The sequence below is a fragment of the Coptis chinensis genome, chromosome 6 (genome assembly GCF_015680905.1).
Source record: "Coptis chinensis isolate HL-2020 chromosome 6, ASM1568090v1, whole genome shotgun sequence".
Lineage (NCBI taxonomy): Eukaryota > Viridiplantae > Streptophyta > Magnoliopsida > Ranunculales > Ranunculaceae > Coptis > Coptis chinensis.
The window spans coordinates 361,507-379,707 of NC_141461.1; the positions used below are offsets into that span (position 1 = coordinate 361,507).

At 36.8% G+C, this 18,201-nt stretch overlaps 1 protein-coding gene across 1 annotated transcript; it reads right to left on the reverse strand.

The window, feature by feature from the left end:
- Positions 1 to 7,373: 7,373 nt before the first annotated feature.
- Positions 7,374 to 11,296, reverse strand: LOC147490446 (laccase-7-like). Its single transcript, XM_086565373.1, has 6 exons — positions 11,166 to 11,296; positions 10,167 to 10,318; positions 9,771 to 10,015; positions 9,512 to 9,640; positions 8,129 to 9,088; positions 7,374 to 7,701 (listed from the first exon to the last, which is right to left on the reverse strand). Exons 1-6 carry the CDS (start codon positions 11,253 to 11,255, stop codon positions 7,571 to 7,573), a joined length of 1,707 nt encoding a protein of 568 aa, XP_086421499.1. The 5' UTR covers positions 11,256 to 11,296; the 3' UTR covers positions 7,374 to 7,570.
- Positions 11,297 to 18,201: the final 6,905 nt, after the last annotated feature.

Genomic DNA, 18,201 nt, shown 5'->3' on the forward strand with positions numbered 1-18,201 from the left:
GTGAGAGAGTTTTGAGGATCCGGTTTCAAAACCCTTCGCGAGATTATATTTTGAAATTTTGATTTTTAAGTAAAGTCCGTAAATGGACGTCCGTATAAGAGCGGGGCTATATATATATATATGTAGTCAAGGCATGGATCTATTCATGGACGTACCAGGTAGGGCCTTATGCCTACAGTCCAAACCCAAAAGAAAAAGGAAAAGCCTAAGAGCAAGTATGCAACTTACCCAGACCACGTATGACCTATGTGTTGTTATTTTATGCACACCCATAATAGACCCATAGTTCTTCTCTACATGTCTGTCATTTTTTATTCTTTCAAACTTCATTTTCTATTACTTTTGTAACCAATTTCTATAATTAATTATTAACTTTCCTAAACTCAATTTTGTTATTGCATACCTTAATTTTCAGTTGAGTGCTTACACTTTCATAATTGTATGTTAAGTTGTTTATAAACTATATGTGAAGTGCCTATGTTGTTAGTTTATGGGATATTGGAAGCAAGAATATATTTTGTAATGGAGACTTCAAAGATTTAAAATAGCATGTTTTGTAAAGTTGCAAATCGGTTAGCCTTTAAGGAATAAATAATTTTTTTTTTATAGTGATATGCAATTGATTTTTGCGTAGATATAGATAAGTTCCTCATAAGGAAGTCTATTCCTGATCAATCACCCATGGCCGTGGTAGTAGAAGATACTCTCCCTAATCAAGTGCAACCTGTGTTGGTTATTTTAATCGTTTTGGTATGTTTACAAACAAAAAAAAAAAAGAAGAAAAGAAAACGTTTTTGCTTTGGCTGTAAGTCCGTAACCGACACTTTAGTTTGGAACGTTACTTTTTATTTTGTAACGTTGAGAGTTGACCAAACGTTGAGAGCTTAACGCGTTACACTCTCTCAGTCCTATAAAACAAGGCTTTACTGCCGGACCAAACACACCAGTTTTTGTATCTTTCCTCTCTTGAAGAAAAACTTCTCTCCCCGATAATGGCAGTAGACTATTAGTTCTTGTTCTTTCTTCGGTTTGGTTTTTTTGCGGTGCGGTGATCATCAAGACATTTACAGGAGGTTTGTTGCATCACGGAGGTTCCGCGCCATGCGCACCGGGAGGAGGAACAGACCCGCAATACCTTAAAGAGAGCGACCTAGTCCGCGCCTCAGCTTCCAATTTCATTGTTAATCCTGTTTTTGCAGATTGTTTTCCAACAATTTTAAGGTAGTGTTTGTCTGTTTAACAATGGAACACGAGGAAGGAAGCCAGTTCAAAAACGACAACAACAATAATCGCCCTTTCAAGTTTGCCGGTCAAAACTTCAAACGGTGGAAAGCAAAGATGACATTTTATTTGACCTTGGTGAAGGTTGATAATGTTCTGACAGAGAAACGACCTACGGCGGAAGATCTGTTGGAACCTGCTCTTACTGTTGCTGTCAACAAATGGAATGCTGAAGATTTCAAGTACAAGAACTATATCCTGAATGCACTTACTGACGACTTGTACGACCTGTACTGCTATCTTCTAACTGCTTCTGATGTGTGGGATGCCCTGCAAAAGAAATATGACATTGAGGAGGCTGGCTCGAAAAAGTACGCTGTAAGTCGTTACCTTAAATTCCAGATGGAAGATGACAAGTCGGTTGTAACTCAGTGTCACGACCTACAAATAATTGTTCATGAAATACTTTCTGAGGGAATGAAGATTGGCGAGCAATTTCAAGTTGCAGTCGTCATTGATAAGCTTCCTCCCTCATGGAAGGATTTTAGAAATATTCTTAGACATAAATCCAAGGAGTTTTCGATGGAGAGTCTCATTATGAGACTCCGGATTGAAGAAGAATCCCGAAAACAGGACCACAATGAGGAAGTGGCTATGTCATCTGCCAAGGCTAAAGTTAATATCATAAATCAGCATGCTAATAAAACCAATTCTAATCTGAAACCTAATAAAAAGGCAATGAATAACAAACCGAATAATAACAAGAAAGCTCCATATAAAAACCAGAACCAGGTTAATATGAACCAAAGGCCACCAGTAGACATGACAGAAGTTGTATGTTATACATGCAAAAAAAAAGGGACATTATGCTCAGAATCGCAAAAACAGAAATGAGGCTAATGTCACCGAGGACACTTTTGTGGCAATAATAATCAAGTCAATTTGTCAATGTCTCCGGGGGGGTGGGTCGATCTTGGTGCTTCTAGGCATGTCTGTTTTGATAGAAACCGGTTCAAGAGTTATGCTACAACCGCGGAACCGAGGGGAAGTTCTATTAGGCGACAACCATACTATCAAGGTTGTAGGTTCGGTGATGTGGAGTTGGTGTTTACGGGAAGAAACCGGTTTTGAAGGATGTTCTTCATACACCGATATTAGGAAGAATTTAGTTTTCGGTTTTATTTTGAACAAATTTGGTTTTCAGAAGTGATAGGTAGTGATTAGTATGTGATCACTAAGTCTGGAATTTTTGTTGGCAAGGGATATGCATGTAATGGGATGTTTAAATTGAATGTTGCTGACATGAATAAAACTTCTACTCGCTACATGATTGGTTATTACGTTAATGTTTGGCATGGTAGATTATGTCATATTAATAGGAAGTATGTTAAGAACATGAGCACATTGGGTTTAATTCCTATCTTGAAGAATGATGATTTTGTACACTGTGAATCATGCACCAAGGCCAAAATCACTAAGAAACCTCACAAGTCAATTGAGAGAAGTACAAATCTGCTAGCATTAGTACATTCTGATATTTGTGAACTTGAAGGTGTTCTAACTAGAGGTGGTAAAAGATATTTTATTACCTTCATTGATGATTTCTCAAAATTTACCTATGTTTATTTGTTGAAGAATAAGAGTAATGCTTTAAATGCTTTTAAAGCTTATGTGATTGAGGTTCAAAATCAGCATGATAGAAACATAAAAGTAATTCGAAGTGATAGAGGTACTGAGTATGATTCTACTGATTTTAATCTTTTCTTACAATCACATGGTATTATTCACAAGACGACAGCTCCTTATTCACGAGACGACAGCTCCTTATTCACCTAAAATGAATGGAGTAGCTGAACGTAAGAACAGAACACTTAAGGAATTAACTGTTGCTATGTTGCTTAGTTCTGGAGCATCCTCAAGTTTATGGGGTGAAGCCGTTTTAATCAGATGCTATGTTTTGAATAGAATTGCTAGTTCTAAGACTAAGGTTACACCTTATGAGCTATGGAAAAATAGAAAGCCCAACTTGAGTTATTTCGGGACATGGGGTTGTCTGGCCTTTGTAAGGAAGCATGACCCCAAAATCTCTAAGCTTGATAGTAAGGCCTATGAGTGTGTCTTTTGAGGCTATGCTATGAATAGTAAGGCCTATAGATTTCTGGATATGAAGAGTAATGTTATTATTGAATCATCCGATGCTGAGTTTTTAGAAGATAGTTTTCCTTATTTATCTAGAAATAGTGGGGGTGCATCTTCCTTCCCTACCAAAGATGTTTCTGCTTCTGATGTATCTAGATTGCATGATAGGGACACATTAATCGTGAATCGAACCAAGAAGAAGTAAAAGAGCTAGGGTCGCTAAAGATCTAGGATCTGATTTTGTGACGTTTTCTTTGGAAGGAGATCCCTCCTCCATAGAAGAAGCTCTTGCCTCTTCCTCGACTCGAGTTTTGGAGAGAAGCTATTCAAAGTGAGATAGATTCTCTCATGGAAAACAAGACTTGGGAGTTAGTGGATTTGCCTCCTGGTTGTAAAACTATAGGAAGCAAATGGGTTTTAAAAAGAAAGTTTAAAACCGATGGTTCAATAGAAAAGTTCAAGGCCAGACTAGTTGTCAAAGGTTTTCGACAAAAGAAGAACTTTGACTTCTTTGATACATATTCACCGTTACTAGGATAACTTCAATCAGTATTATTATCTATTCTTTGCTGTTCATAATCTAGTTGTTCATCGATGGATGTTAAGAAGGCGACCTTTCTAAACGGGATTTAGAAGAGGAGATTTACATGGAGCAACCAAAGAGGTTATGTAACGTGGAACAAGGTAATAGTAAAAGGTATGCAAGTTAAATAAGTCACTTTATGGTTTAAAACAGGCAATCAAACAATGGCATGAAAAATTTGATAATTTTATGATTGCTAATGGTTTCTACATAAACGAAAAGTGACAAATGCATATACTATAAGTACTATGATGGAATATGTGTTATAATATGCTTATATGTTGATGATCTACTTATTTTTGGGTCTAATTTGCAAGCGGTAAAAGAGACCAAAGACTTGTTGTCTTCTAACTTTGATATGAAAGACTTAAGAGAAGCAGAAGTAATTTTAGGGATTAAAATTACAAGATCATTAGATGGCATATGGTTAGATCGGTCCACACTACGTTGAGAAAGTGTTAAAAAGTATAACTACTTCGATTGTAAGCTGTTTGCTCACCTTTTGATTCAAGTGTTAAATTGTTTATTAATAATTGTGAACCTGTGAATCAGAAGGAATATGCTAGTATCATTGGTAGTTTAAGATATGCTACAGATTGTACAAGACTTGACATTGCCTATGCAGTAGGTGTTTTGTGCAGGTACACTAGTGTTGAACATTGGCAAGCAATAGGCAGGTTAATGAGATACCTAAAGAGAACAATCAATTTGGGTATTCATTATCGAGATTTTTCTGCTATTCTTGAAGGGTACACCGATGTTGATTGGAATACTCTTTTCGGAAGACTCTAAGGCTACTAGTGGATATGTGTTCTCAGATTGGTGGAGGTGTCAGTATCTTGGAAGTCCAAGAAACAGACCATTATAGCACAATCTACTATGGAGTCCGAGTTGATTGTTTTGGCTAGTGCAAGTGAGGAGGAGGCTGGTTGGTTACGGGACCTACTCACTCACATACTAGTTTGGCATAGACCCGGTACCCGCCTACCTTGATACATTGTGGATAGCATCGCTGCTATCGGGGAGAGTCCACAACAAGTTTTATAATGGTAAATCACGACGATATCGCCGTAAGCATAATCTTGTCGCGGGATTACATATCCAAGGGTGCAGTGACTATTGATTTTGTGAGATCCGGTGATAATCTTGCATATCCATTTACTAAAGCTCTGGCCAGAGAAAAAGTGTGGACTACTACCAGAAGTATGGGACTGAAGCCTATTGTAAGATAAATGTATATGACGGTAACCCAACCTAGGGACTGGAGATCCCAAGAACTAGGTTCAAAGGGAAGAACAAGTCATAGAATGTTTGAGTATATAACATACAATGATACTTATCTGTCCCGAATTTTAGATAAGTAAATTGTATGTGATCCTGAAGCGATTAGAGGTTGTAATTTTATGGGAAAACTCTTAATGAAGTTCTATGGTCCTTATGGACGGAGTGCCTAAGCTACAGGAGCACTCTTGATAGAACTCACCTAGTGAATGTGAAAGTATAGGCCGCTTTCTATGAGAATGAAGGTTGATTCTTTAGATCATTCACGAATCCAGGATGGAAGCACAGGGCCTTTAATGTGCTAGTTTGGAAAAAGAACAATGAGTATGTTATGCGTGATGATAACTCATTGTATACACAAGACCTAAGTTCAAGACTTCGTCACTTATGGATCTTATACTTTGAGTAGTCTTCACTACGTAAAGGTTTAAGTCTTGAACACCTTTATCTATGCTTGATATATTGGAACTAATAGTGACTGCCATATTTCTTTATTTTGATTTATGTTATTAAAATAAGTGGGGGATTGTTGGTTATTTTAATCGTTTTGGTATGTTTACAAAAAAAAAAAAAAAAAAACGTTTTTGCTTTGGCTGTAAGTCCGTAAGACCATAACCGACACTTTAGTTTGGAACGTTACTTTTTATTTTGTAACGTTGAGAGTTGACCAAACGTTGAGAGCGAACGTTACACTCTCTCAAATCCTATAAAACAAGGCTTTACAACAGAGACCAAACACACCAGTTTTTCATTATCTTTCCTCTCTTGAAGAAAAACTTCTCTCCCCGATAATGGCGGTAGACTATTAGTTCTTGTTCTCTTCCAGTTTTGGTTTTGCCGCATGCGGTGATCATCAAGACATTTACAGAGGCTGTTGTATCTCGGAGGTTCCGTCTGTCGCACTGAGGAGGGAACGGACCCAATACCTTAAAGAGAGCGACCTAGTCAAACCTCATCTTCCAATTTCATTGTTAATCTCTTTTTTTTGCAGATTGTTTTCCAACAACCCGCTAAAAGTCATATGGAGAAATTTCTTATGAGAAATTTATTGTGGTCACATTCTTTGGTGCCCTATCTTAGGGGTGTAAAATGGAAGCCGGGCCGCCCTCAAATCATAAAGCCCATATGATTTGAGGGAATTTGGCCCCCTCCTTATGCTATGAGGGTCGGGCCTGTGAGGGCCAACACTTAAATTATACAGCCCTTGCCCTCACCTCAGCCCCCTTTAGAAAACTGCAGGCCGGGCCTGAGGGCGGGGTCTATGGGCCGGGTTGTACAACTTGTCTATTATTCGAAACTCTTAAATACAACTTGTTTGGACTTCATTAACATATTTGGTTTTTATCATTAACTGATTAACATATTCATTACAAAAATTCTTGAAAACAACTTATCAAACTTCATTAACATATATAATAGAATATATGAATATATTCTATAGGATAGAGATATATCAATATAATACAGTTGTATCGGAATAGGCCACTCTTTTTTCCCTTATAAATTACATAATACATAAAAGCAACGCAAGTAGTAACAACCACTATACTTGAAATTTACATTTGGTTGAATTTATAATAGAAGTAGGGTTTTATTTGGTTGAATTTATATCAACCACTATACTTGAAATTTACATTTCTACCCTATGTAATAATAAGTAAAACTTAAAACCCTAAGGGTATTATATGTAATTTTGTTTAGAAAATCTAAATATCAATGAGGGCCTTAATACGGGCTTTGTGAGGGCTTTAGAGGGTCGGGCCGAGGGCCGCCCTCATGTTTCCATATTTAGGCCCTTACCCTCCCCTCAAAACATGAGGGTCGGGCCGGCCCTGCCCTCAAATTGCATGCGGGCTTAAATTTGAGGGCTTTTTTTGTTCATGGGCCGGGTCGGGTCGGGCGGGCCGAGGGCTTGAGGGCCGTATTTACACCCCTACCCTATCTGGATGAAATTCTTGGCTCCGCCATTGTATATATTCAAATGATAAAGTAATTAACCTTATTAATTTCTTGCATTTTCCCTGTCTTACCTACACACTATGAATCAAGTTCAGAAATGTCATCAATGAGCTTCACGTTGCTTAAGTATCCAATTCATATTGAAGAAGAGAGAAAAAGGACTACGGAATATATAATTGTGCTCAAAATATAAAGTAGCCAACAGTAGAATCTTATTTCAATGGTAACGAATGTATACAAGAAATAACTACATACAAATTAAAATCAATATTGAATGCTTCATTGCATTACTTATTACACTTTCAAACTTCCAATAAGAATAAAATGAACGATCAGACAATGAACTATATCAACAAAAAATTATAGAAAAACAGGGCACAACAACTTCTAACAACGGGGAAGATCAGTAGGAGGTGGAGGCAGTGTGGTAGAGGGTGTGGGTCCGTTCTCCACTACAAATGCAGTGCCTAGACCCCAAGGCACATGGACGTCCAAGTGGCAATGCATGAACCATACCCCTGTTCATTAAATTTGTCAAAAATGGTGGAGTCCGTATATAACTTTCAATCAGTTACCAAAAATAAGGATATAACTTTCAAACATATTCATTTCCCAATTTTGGGCTTAGGCCTGCCAATACATTTTAACATGTTGGTTAGTTGGGATTAAATGGACCGTTAAACGCCCAAGTTGACCCGAGGCACGCCAAAGCCCAAAAGGCAAGTCAAAATGTAGATTAGGCCTATGCTTCCTGTTTAAAGCCCAGAGAAGGCACATAGGTCCAAGAAGTGCGTCCAACAATCTAGTTTAAACTGTACGCATTAATAAAACAGTAATGATAGACGGACTCACTTATTTGACCTACTATTTGGACTTAATGTGTCAAAAATCATAATTATTGATTTACATAGAGATCGTGTCGTGCAGATTGAAATGAAAATTCACCTGGATTATTTGCGCGAAACCTGATCACAGCCCAACCACCGAGTGGCACAGAAATAGTGTTACGTTCTTGTGGGTTCCTCAAGTTATATTTTGGCGAGTCTCTAGTATGATTGAAGTTTCCGAACCCTTGAGCCAACACATAGAAATCGAAACCATGAAGGTGAATCGGGTGGCTCTCAATACTAATAAGTGCGGTGTTTTGCAACACGATCTCGACCGTAGAATTGTACTTCACCTTCTTGACACGGGTCCCTTTCTTGGTCAGCATCAAAGGGATGCTTGAGCTTAATCTGGTATCAGTGTAGTTAAACTGAATTGGTGGACGGTCAGGGAAATCTTCGGTGTAAATTCCGCCAACACCAGAATGGAACGCTTCCAACATCGACAATCTTGATGGGAATTCAAACGATACATTGTTCATGCTAGCAGCAAAACGATACTGAGGGCCAAAAGGATTTGAACATGTCGCATTTGCCCCACAATCAACAAGCCCAAGCCCAAAAGTTACAAACATTTGATTGTCTACCTTAACTGGGCAGGATAGCCAGTGAGGCCCAGTTGTGAGACTAGTGAGATTGCTAAAGAACTTGTGTGCTGTTATGGTATCATTAAAGGCTGGCTGGACTGGCATTAAAGGCGCCGATGATGATGTGGAACCTTCATAGTGGATAATGCCCGTTGTGGTTCCATTATTGAATTGTAAGTTGGGTGCACTGGAGTATGGACTGGCGGCCATGTAGTAGTCACCATTAGGTTGGTTAGCTGTGAAGAGGATATCTGTTGTCTGACCCGGTGCAACGACTATAACATCCGTGTCATATGGCTCGGTGTAGGTTGCATCGATGCCAACAACAGTAAAACGGTGTCTAGCTATCTTGAAAAATAACTGGTTATTGAGGGCAGCGTTGATGATCCGGAGAAAGTAGGTCTTGCCTTGTACTACATTTAGCTTAAATGTTTCTAGCAAAAGAGAAAGAGGATTTCGTAAGTAATCGATCGATCAGTTTCAAAAGGGAAGGCAAAAGAATAAACTCAAAATCATGGAGACTTGGCACAATTTTATTCCCATGCATAGAGCTTAATGCCAAGATTGGCATCCAACTATCTAAGTCGATGTTATGATTTTCGAAGGCGTTCATTAAAACTTTCTTAAACCTATAAGTCAGCAACTTTGAAAAGGACACAAGCCACACTGCCACAGTATATTAGGCAAAAACATATCTATAATCCAATTCGATCAACTAGACATTTTAATTTGCTAAAAAGTAGAAAAAGGGGCTATAAAATCGAAAGGTTTCATTCGGCCCTACTAATAGTGTCAGTTGGCCATTGACGTACAGTATGTAGTATGTACACATTTCATCTTTAATTTTTCAAACTTACTGTTGCTAGAACAAGGGTAGAGATCCCCAGGCTGGCCATTAATAGTGTAAGCATCTGAAATATTAGGTCCACCACCATTGGCAATAGCCAAGTTCTCAATATCAATAATACTAGATCTCCAATATTCACCTGATTATCCAAGCAAGGTCGATACTTTAGTCGGTTTAAAAAAGATTCACGGTATTGAGTAAATAATTGTGTATATCAACCACATGCATCGTTATTGAAATAGGGATAGATCAAAAGATGTTAAGTTTACCTAATAAAATTGGAACTTCTTTGTAAGGTTTTGGAAATGGATATGATCTACCACGCCTTGGGCGAATAATGAGTGCACCATGGACTGTTGCACGTAGAACTGAGACGTGTGCATGCCACCACAGTGTTCCTTCTTGTCCAGTCACATTGAACTTGTAAGTGTAGCTATTCCCAGGGAGTATAGGACACTGTGTAATATAAGCGGGTCCATCAGCCCACCCACTAAGTAATTGAAATACCCCATGCCTGCACAAATACTCATTAGTCCAAGTACATTTACAACAATTAAATTTGAAACATCAGTAAGCTAATTGACAGAGTTTTATTTGGTTATTATGTTTGAAACTGCGGCTTAGTTATTCAACTTCTTGTATTTTATAATTAAGTAGAGATATACCAGTGAATGGTAAGGTTATATGGTGATCTATTATGGACATGAACGACGAGTTGGTCGCCTTCATGAATTCGAATGGTCGGTCCTGGAAAGCTTTCATCTACTGCAGTTATGATTTGTTCTCCACAGAGCCGTCGGACAGTTAAGTTTCCCACCTGAAAAGTGAAGAAATTTTGAGATGGATAACACTAAAAACAGACTGAAAGAAGCAGCGCACGTTTACTAAAATTTCTACTTGATTTTGACAGTTAATTATTAAGAATAACTAAATAGGAGACAGTTCGATCAATTTCCTATGGACGTCTCATTTTGAGTTTTTTGACATTTGAGGCAAACTGATGATCACATCGAATGACGTTTGACTTTTAAACTCAATAGTAATATGGCCTCACTGGGCCGCCGTGACTGAAATGGTCCAAATCTATATAACAAATTAGGGCGGTGGTGGACATCCAACACCACCCCTAATTTTTGGATCTCGCTTATGATGTGGTGAATCTAAGAGCTTTTAAGGTGTGGGTCGTTTAATAGTGTGGAACAAGAATATTGTATTATTATTAAAGTCAACAAATGCGGCTGGGCTTTTAGTGGCTTCGGTTGGGAGTTTTTTGTCGGGCTTCTACTGGACTTCGATTGGAGTTTTTTTAGTGCCCTACCGCACAGACAATATACTAGTCTACTAAAAATAAAAGGCTAGGGATAACTAATTGTATGTGCGTGCATGAGTGCCCTAAGCATGCATTCATGCTAAACTCCCCAAATACTAATCATTTCAACTTCGCTAGTTGATGACCATGCAGATTGTGCAAAGAAAAGGCGTGCCATTTTCAAGAAAATTCAGTTGATGAATAACGTATTGAAATGTGCATATGAGATCGATCCTGCATATATAAAAGTACACAAGACAATCAATTTCCTTGGCGCTATACGAAATGACGATTGCCAATTGTAACAATAAGGCTAATGAGAAATGAACAGAGGTGATGATGGAATTGTTATTACATTTAATGTGTGTTCAACAACTGCTGCAGAAGCTATAGAAGCAAGAAAAACAAGGGCAAAGGACAGCAAGAAGATGGTATGATGAGCCATATCTAAGAGGGAGGTTATGAAATGATAGATGATATGAAACAATGAGAAGGGAAACTATTCCTTATATACAAAACTTCTTGGGGTTCTTCTCCGAGATATGAAACAATGAGAAGGGAAATTCTTCCTTATCTTCTCCAAATCTTTTTTCTCTAAAATCTTCTTATTTAATTTGTGTATTATATAAATTTCTAGCATCAAGGTGAACTTAAGTGGATACAACTCATAAAAATATGAAATGCAATACGATGGTAGCTGAGTCTTTGCTTTCTTTATGTTTGCGTGAGAACATTGCTAATAGTTTTTTCTTTCATTCAAAGAAAGCTAGCAGCATTTCGTTATCTAATGGACTTAAGTTGGTAAACAATATGTCAATATGTCTAGATAGAAAGACAGTTGCTCAAGCAAAACATTTTACCGATGTAGGCTTCGAATTTCTTAACTTGTTCCCTTTCCTATCTTAGTCTCAATGGTTCAATGTGTAAAGTAATGTATTTTAATAACAACCTCGCCTATGTTGCAAAAATCACTTCTGTGAATTTTTGCTTGTACAAGCAGGATTATATTTGACAACTGCACCTAATCAAAAGGGTATTGAAAGGGTCATAGATCGAAGCGATAGAACTAGCTAGGTCTTTGCTGATATGGATTTTAGGTGTCATTTCAAACATAGTCATCACGTACGATCATGCCAAAAACAAAAAGTAAGTATTAGTATGGACAAAACAGAAATTTTCCATGTATCTCAAGGGTTTGACCATTCTCTAAATTGTCAATTTTGCTTATAGTGTAAAGAGCGTCTAATTTGTCGTAAGGATGAGTATTTAGGACTACTATGGATCTATTGGTAATTTGATGCTTTGGCAGCTATTTCACTTGAACATGACGCATTGATGGGTCCATTTCAATTAAAAAGAAAATTAACTCTATAGGTAATGCATACTCCTCTACTTAGTGTAAGCCATGTGACATTTATTAATAATATTTGGCATTCCACATTTGTTTTTTTTATTATTATAGAAAAATATAAAAAAGAGAGAAAAAAAAAGTACATACTATTATACAATTAGACATGTTATCTGTAGAAACAATGTTAAATCATAAAACAAACAATATATTCAACTAACCTATATAACTAATGATCTTATTTGGTCATAGAATTTTTTTTTTATCATAGAAACTATCTAGTGTCTTTGCGTTGTGGTCCAACACTTTCAAAATACGAAATATTTGTTACCTAACCTAATAATCAATTTTAAAAAATAAGCAAAATAATGAATTAACAATTGTTCGTTTGCCATATATATATATATATATATATATATATATATATATATATATATAGACGGATGTCCGGACTTTACTTAAAAACCGAAATTTCAAAATATAATCTTGCGAAGGGTTTTGAAGCCGGATCCTCAAAACTCTCTCACTCGCTCCCTCTCTCCTATTCTCTCTCCAAACATAGAGTGACTTGTCTTCCCCTCTGATCTACCCTTGCTGATTCGCTACTTGTAGTAGGATTCATCTTTTCTCCACATACTTGTTTGTGTAGCTTTAGTGTACTAATTTGTGTGCAAACTTTTTACTCTTGTGCTTGGAAAGATTTTATCTAGTTTTGTTTTAGTTAGATAATACAGCGTACTGTCCACACGATTTTTATGGAGATCAAAAGCTAAGTAAAATTGCGAAATTAGGATAAGAAGTTTTACCTCTATTTATTTATTTTAATTGTTTTTAGAGATTCTCACAACATCTTATTGATTTGTTTACGTTATTTCATATGATCCCAATTTTTTCTTTTTGTCTTTCTTTAATAGTCTTCACACAAACTTGAAACTTCAATTGATTTATTTAACAAAAAATTGCAAATAGAAAGAGAGAATGTTGAATAATTATATACCAAATAAAACAAATATAGAAAGAAAGAGAGATTATAGGGAAAAGCCATAAAAGGCAAAAATATGATATAGATAAGATTGAATTGTTGGCGTTATATATACTTGATTATTTGTTATAGGGTGATGAAGAACTTTAATAAGTTATGAAAGCGTGCTACTTTTTGTTGGAGAAGGCGAGGGAACCGAAGGAGTTTAAGTGTTTAACACTACTTCAACAAATAAAAATTGTTACATCTTTTTTAATTTTTTTTCTCACAACATCTTATTGATTTGTATATTATTTCATATGATCCCAGCTTTTTCTTTTTTCTTTCTTGAATAGTCTTCGCACAAAGTTGAAACTTTAATAGATTTATTTAAGAAAGAATTGCAAATAGAGAGAGAGAATGCAGAATAATTTTACACCAAATAAAACAAATATAGAAAGAAAAAGAGATTATTGGGAAAAACCAGACAAAAAAATGATATAGGTAAGATTGAATTGTTGGTGTTATACTTAATTATTTGTTATGGGGTAATGAAGAACTTTAATTATAAAAAACAGTTTATTTATATTATATATTATCTACCATAAAAACCTTACAAGTTTTTTTTTTTTTTTCAGTATATTCACTCCATTTCACGGAGATGCAACAAATATTCAGAAAGCGGGGAGTTCTTGATAACTGCTCGGGAAATGGAATGCTCTTTTTTTGTTTAGGCCTCAAAACTAAACCACCTTCTCAAGTACAGCTCAACTCTTTAACTTTATATTTTCTACTTGATAATAATAAGTTCGGTATACATTACTAGTAATAATCATTTATTTTCATGCACCAGGGAGATTCTTCAATCTAAGCCAGAAAATGAAGAAACATATTTGGTCTCCGAAAAAAGAAGAAGCTTCAAACTAATTGGAGAAAGTGGTTTGGGAATAAACCCCATGACAGGGAATGAGAATGCATGTTTCCTAAGTTTTGTGTTGTAATTGGCTCAATTTCACTGCCCAATAGAAAGTTTTAACTAGACTTTTTGGTATATGTTTCAACATTGTATTAGGCCCAAAGTGATTAATAACATGCCAGATTCTTCAAGTCATAAAATTTGTCGTCGTCTGTTCCCTTTACGCTATCTTCTCTCTCTTGTGTGTGTGTGTGTTTTGTTTAATCTTTTATAGTTATGCATTTTTATCATGAATATATGTAAAATTCATGTACACTGTCTTGTTTTCATTTATATGAGCAAGCTAGATGTAGGTGTTAAAGGCAGACCAAGGATATTATTTGATACAGGATATGCCACTATGTTTAAACATGTGTCTATGTCATCTAGGTGTACTAGTGAAGGTTCTATTTGTGGTTTTTTGTTTTTTAAGTAAATTAGTATTAGGCAATTTCTAATGACTAGAGGTAATATCAATTTATATAATCTTATTCGTGCTAAATGTAGATTTTGAAGTCAAAACTTGGATACTATTTGATGGAGGATGCACTTTACATTTGAATGAGCATCTATCTTCGTCTATACGTAATGGTGCGGGTGGTCTTACGTCTAGGCGTAGACTCTTTACATTTTCTTAAATTTGGAATTTTGAGCTTAGTGAGTTCTCTTCATAAGTTCAGATGTAAATTTGAGCTTAGTGAGTTCTTTCAACCTCGCTATCTCCTCATGCAACAACCTTGTTTCCTCTGCCTCAGACATTACTGTCTCTTCCCTACCTTGCTCCTCCCCTTCACTCCTTACTGATTCCACATCCATCTCAGCGACCATCGTCTTTTTCGGTCGACCCACTCTTCTTTTTGTTGCCATCTCACTATTTTTCACTCTTGTTCCCCACAGACGGCGCCAAATGTTGTGACCTCCCTTTCTCTCCTCCTCTCCTGTTCTATTTATAATCCCTCATCTCTCTCTTAGGCCCTCCACCCGTCCCTCCATCTCTCGGTCCATTGATTGCCACGTGGAGGATTCCCGTACGACCCTAGGGTTTTCCCCGTGCTCCTGCTGGGCACGTGTCCCGATGGTACAACTCTAGGTCAGCTATCCCTTCAAGTCCCGGCTCTCCACTGTGAGTCCTCGGTTCTCAGCCTTCATACTTGACTCCTATGTCCGCGGCCCTTATAGAATGCTTCTCACCCCACTGTATGTCCTCTATCTGGGTCCATCATCCGCCGGACCGCCGGCCATCATAAATTGGGTCACTACACAATCTTTATGTCATAAGAGAGAGATGTATATTTGAAGGAGTAATTGCAATTCAGAGAGAGACAGAGAAATTGACTTTGGCTGTTTAGAGATGACTGTTGGTGGCCATGGTTGCTTTTAAGGGTGGAATTTGAGCGCTTTCGGGCTCGGCTTCGGGCTCACTCGTTTATGGCTCGCTTCGTTTAGTTATATGAACCAAGCTCGAAGCTCAGATTAAGGCTCGTCTATAAACGAAGTCGAGCCGAGCCGAGCTTCGAGTAGCTTCATGAGCGGCTCGTCTAAATACACTATAATAGAAATATAGAATAGTAGATTACGGATCGGTGGATGAGTGGATCAACCAATAGTCCAATACCCATACCCATGACCCAAGCTATATAGTTTAGCAACCCATCTTTCATTTTCAGGGTTTCATTCGGACATTCACGCCGCAAGAAAAAAGAATGGATTAGGTTATCCGGTTATCCCTCTTTCTTGTCAACGTTTCAAAACACAACCTCAACGAAAAAAAGCTTGAACAATAACAACCCCGACCTCACCTTTCAACCCATCTATAATTCCCTCACTAACAAGTGGAAAAAACACCTTCAAACTCTCACCAACATCAACAATCCCCTTGGCCTTATCACTAGTCCAAACACTAACCAAATCCTCTACATTCTCAGCATTATAATTTCCACCAAAATCCTCACACCCACAAATACTAACATAACTAACAACCCCTTCAACCAAACACTCACAGCTTTCTTCCCCAACAACTGAAACAGCCCCACTTTCGACAACTCATAAAACAAGGGAGAAATCACAGCAACATATTTCAAACCATTACAAGAAACAGAACAAGTAAGTAACTGAAAGTCTGAAACACGTCTTTATATCCTTTTCTTTTCATAAAGTATTGTAAAGTTTGGACTTTGGAGCAATGTTTTTCAATTAAATTAATTTTTCAACCATTGTAAAATATTCCTGAGCTTCGAAATTCTTGTTTGTGTACTCAACACATCTTCCTCATGTAACACCTTTACTTTCTATTTAATTTATATCTTATGTATCATACCTGTGCTTTATTTCTGTCTTTGTTAGATGGCCAACTTCATAGTTTTTTTCATTTCAAAAGTATTCCATACATTGTTTGCTTTCCATAAAAGTTAGGTTAAAATTTATTGTCTTTGCTTTTCAGCCAAATGTCCAATACAAAAAGCGTGCTTTTTATCATATAGTGTTGCTTCTTTCAACATTTGCTAATGCTTGTTCCAATGGGCAATGCAAGGTGAGTTGTTTTGTTATTCATGTTTATCCATTGTGGTTCTTATTTTGGTTTATGTTGATCATATTTGAGTTTGTTGATTTCATTTTCTTGGGTTTGTTGATTTTTATTTCTATTATAGCTCCTTGATGAATGCTCGTCAAATGAGGATTGTGAGGCTGGACTATATTGTTCCTCATGTCCACAAGGATTTTCCTCAAAAGTAGGAGTTGAATTTTTTTTTTTTCATTTCGATCCCTTGAGTAATTTATAATTACTTTTCTCCTTCCTCTCTTCATTCAACAGTCAACACCATGTCATTGTTCATGTACGGTTGAATTTTAAATGTCATTGTTTCTGGAATAATCTGGAGCAGTATGCTTGTCCATTTTTAACATCATTTTCATTGTTTCCATGGTATGGTATGCTGCATTTATTTATTTTTTGTCGAGTTTCAAGTTTATTAACTTGTTGTTTGCGTTCTCTAGGGATCAGCCATATCTAGTATTCTTGGAGAAGCTAGTATTAATTTGACAACCTACATCACTTCAAAATCTCCTCGTTCTTGTGTTTAGATTTGCCGTTGAAGAAAAAATACTCAAGGCACTATTTTACAAGTGAGTCATTTCATTATTTATTATAACCTTGTTCCAATTTCTTTTGCTACTTTTAGGAACTGCATGTACACTTGTTATAAAGGTGCTTATAGGTACATGTACACTTTTTTTACTTTCTTCTTAAAACTGATTGGTTTGAAACTTTTGACTAGATATGTCCGATTTGCAACTTGAACTTGTTTCAAATGCGCTTTGCAAACGCCAAGCACTTCTACTCTTGAACATCAAAGTGGAGCAACACAAAGAAGAAATTTCACATTTAACAACAAGAACAATCGAGAATCCAAAGAAGAGGGTTAGGGCCAAGACATCCGTTGTTTGGAAGGAATTTATAGAAGTAATTGTCGGAAGGTAAAGAAGGCTGAATGTAAACATTGCAAAGTGAGGCTTTCTTATCTTGATGGGGGCCAACAAGTCATCTTAGAAGGCACATACCTATTTGTATACCTCATTATTTTCGCGATTTCTGGTCAAGGTAAAGGTCCTAAACAATCTCTTTTGTCATTTGATAGTCATGATGGTTTGATGCATATAAATTTGATCAACAAAAGCAATAGATATTTTAGAAAAGGCCATCATTAGCATGAGTATCCTTTTAAGATGGCGAACATGAATTGTTTGTGCTGTTTTGTAAAGTTCTCAATCCCTGTTTTGATCCAATTAATCGCAAAACCTATTAGGGATTACTTGTTTGAAAGTCTATGAATGTGAGAAGTCGAAGTTGAGGTCAACATTAGGAAATGTTGGGAAGATTGGTTTAACATATGATTTGTGGACCTCTAACCAAAGCCGTTGGTTATATGTGCCTCACCGGTCACTTTGTAGACTTCAGTGGAAGCTCCAAAAGCGTGTCTTGAGCTTTTGTTGCTTGCCACCTCCTCATTACTGGAGTTAACATTGATGATTGCATTTTTCAATGTCTTAGTGTGTGGGGATCGAGGAAAAAGTGTCTTCCATTACACTTGATAATGCTTCGCAAACAATGCGGCATTTGTTAGTAGCCT

Excerpts from the sequence above, each read along its gene's own strand:
- LOC147490446 (XM_086565373.1), bottom strand. The coding sequence starts at position 11,255 with ATGGCTCATCATACCATCTTCTTGCTGTCCTTTGCCCTTGTTTTTCTT. Across the intron at positions 10,319-11,165 it reads TTGTTGAACACACATTAAAT|GTGGGAAACTTAACTGTCCG; the intron begins GTAATAACAATT and ends TTCACTTTTCAG. Across the intron at positions 9,641-9,770 it reads AGAAGTTCCAATTTTATTAG|GTGAATATTGGAGATCTAGT; the intron begins GTAAACTTAACA and ends TTGGATAATCAG.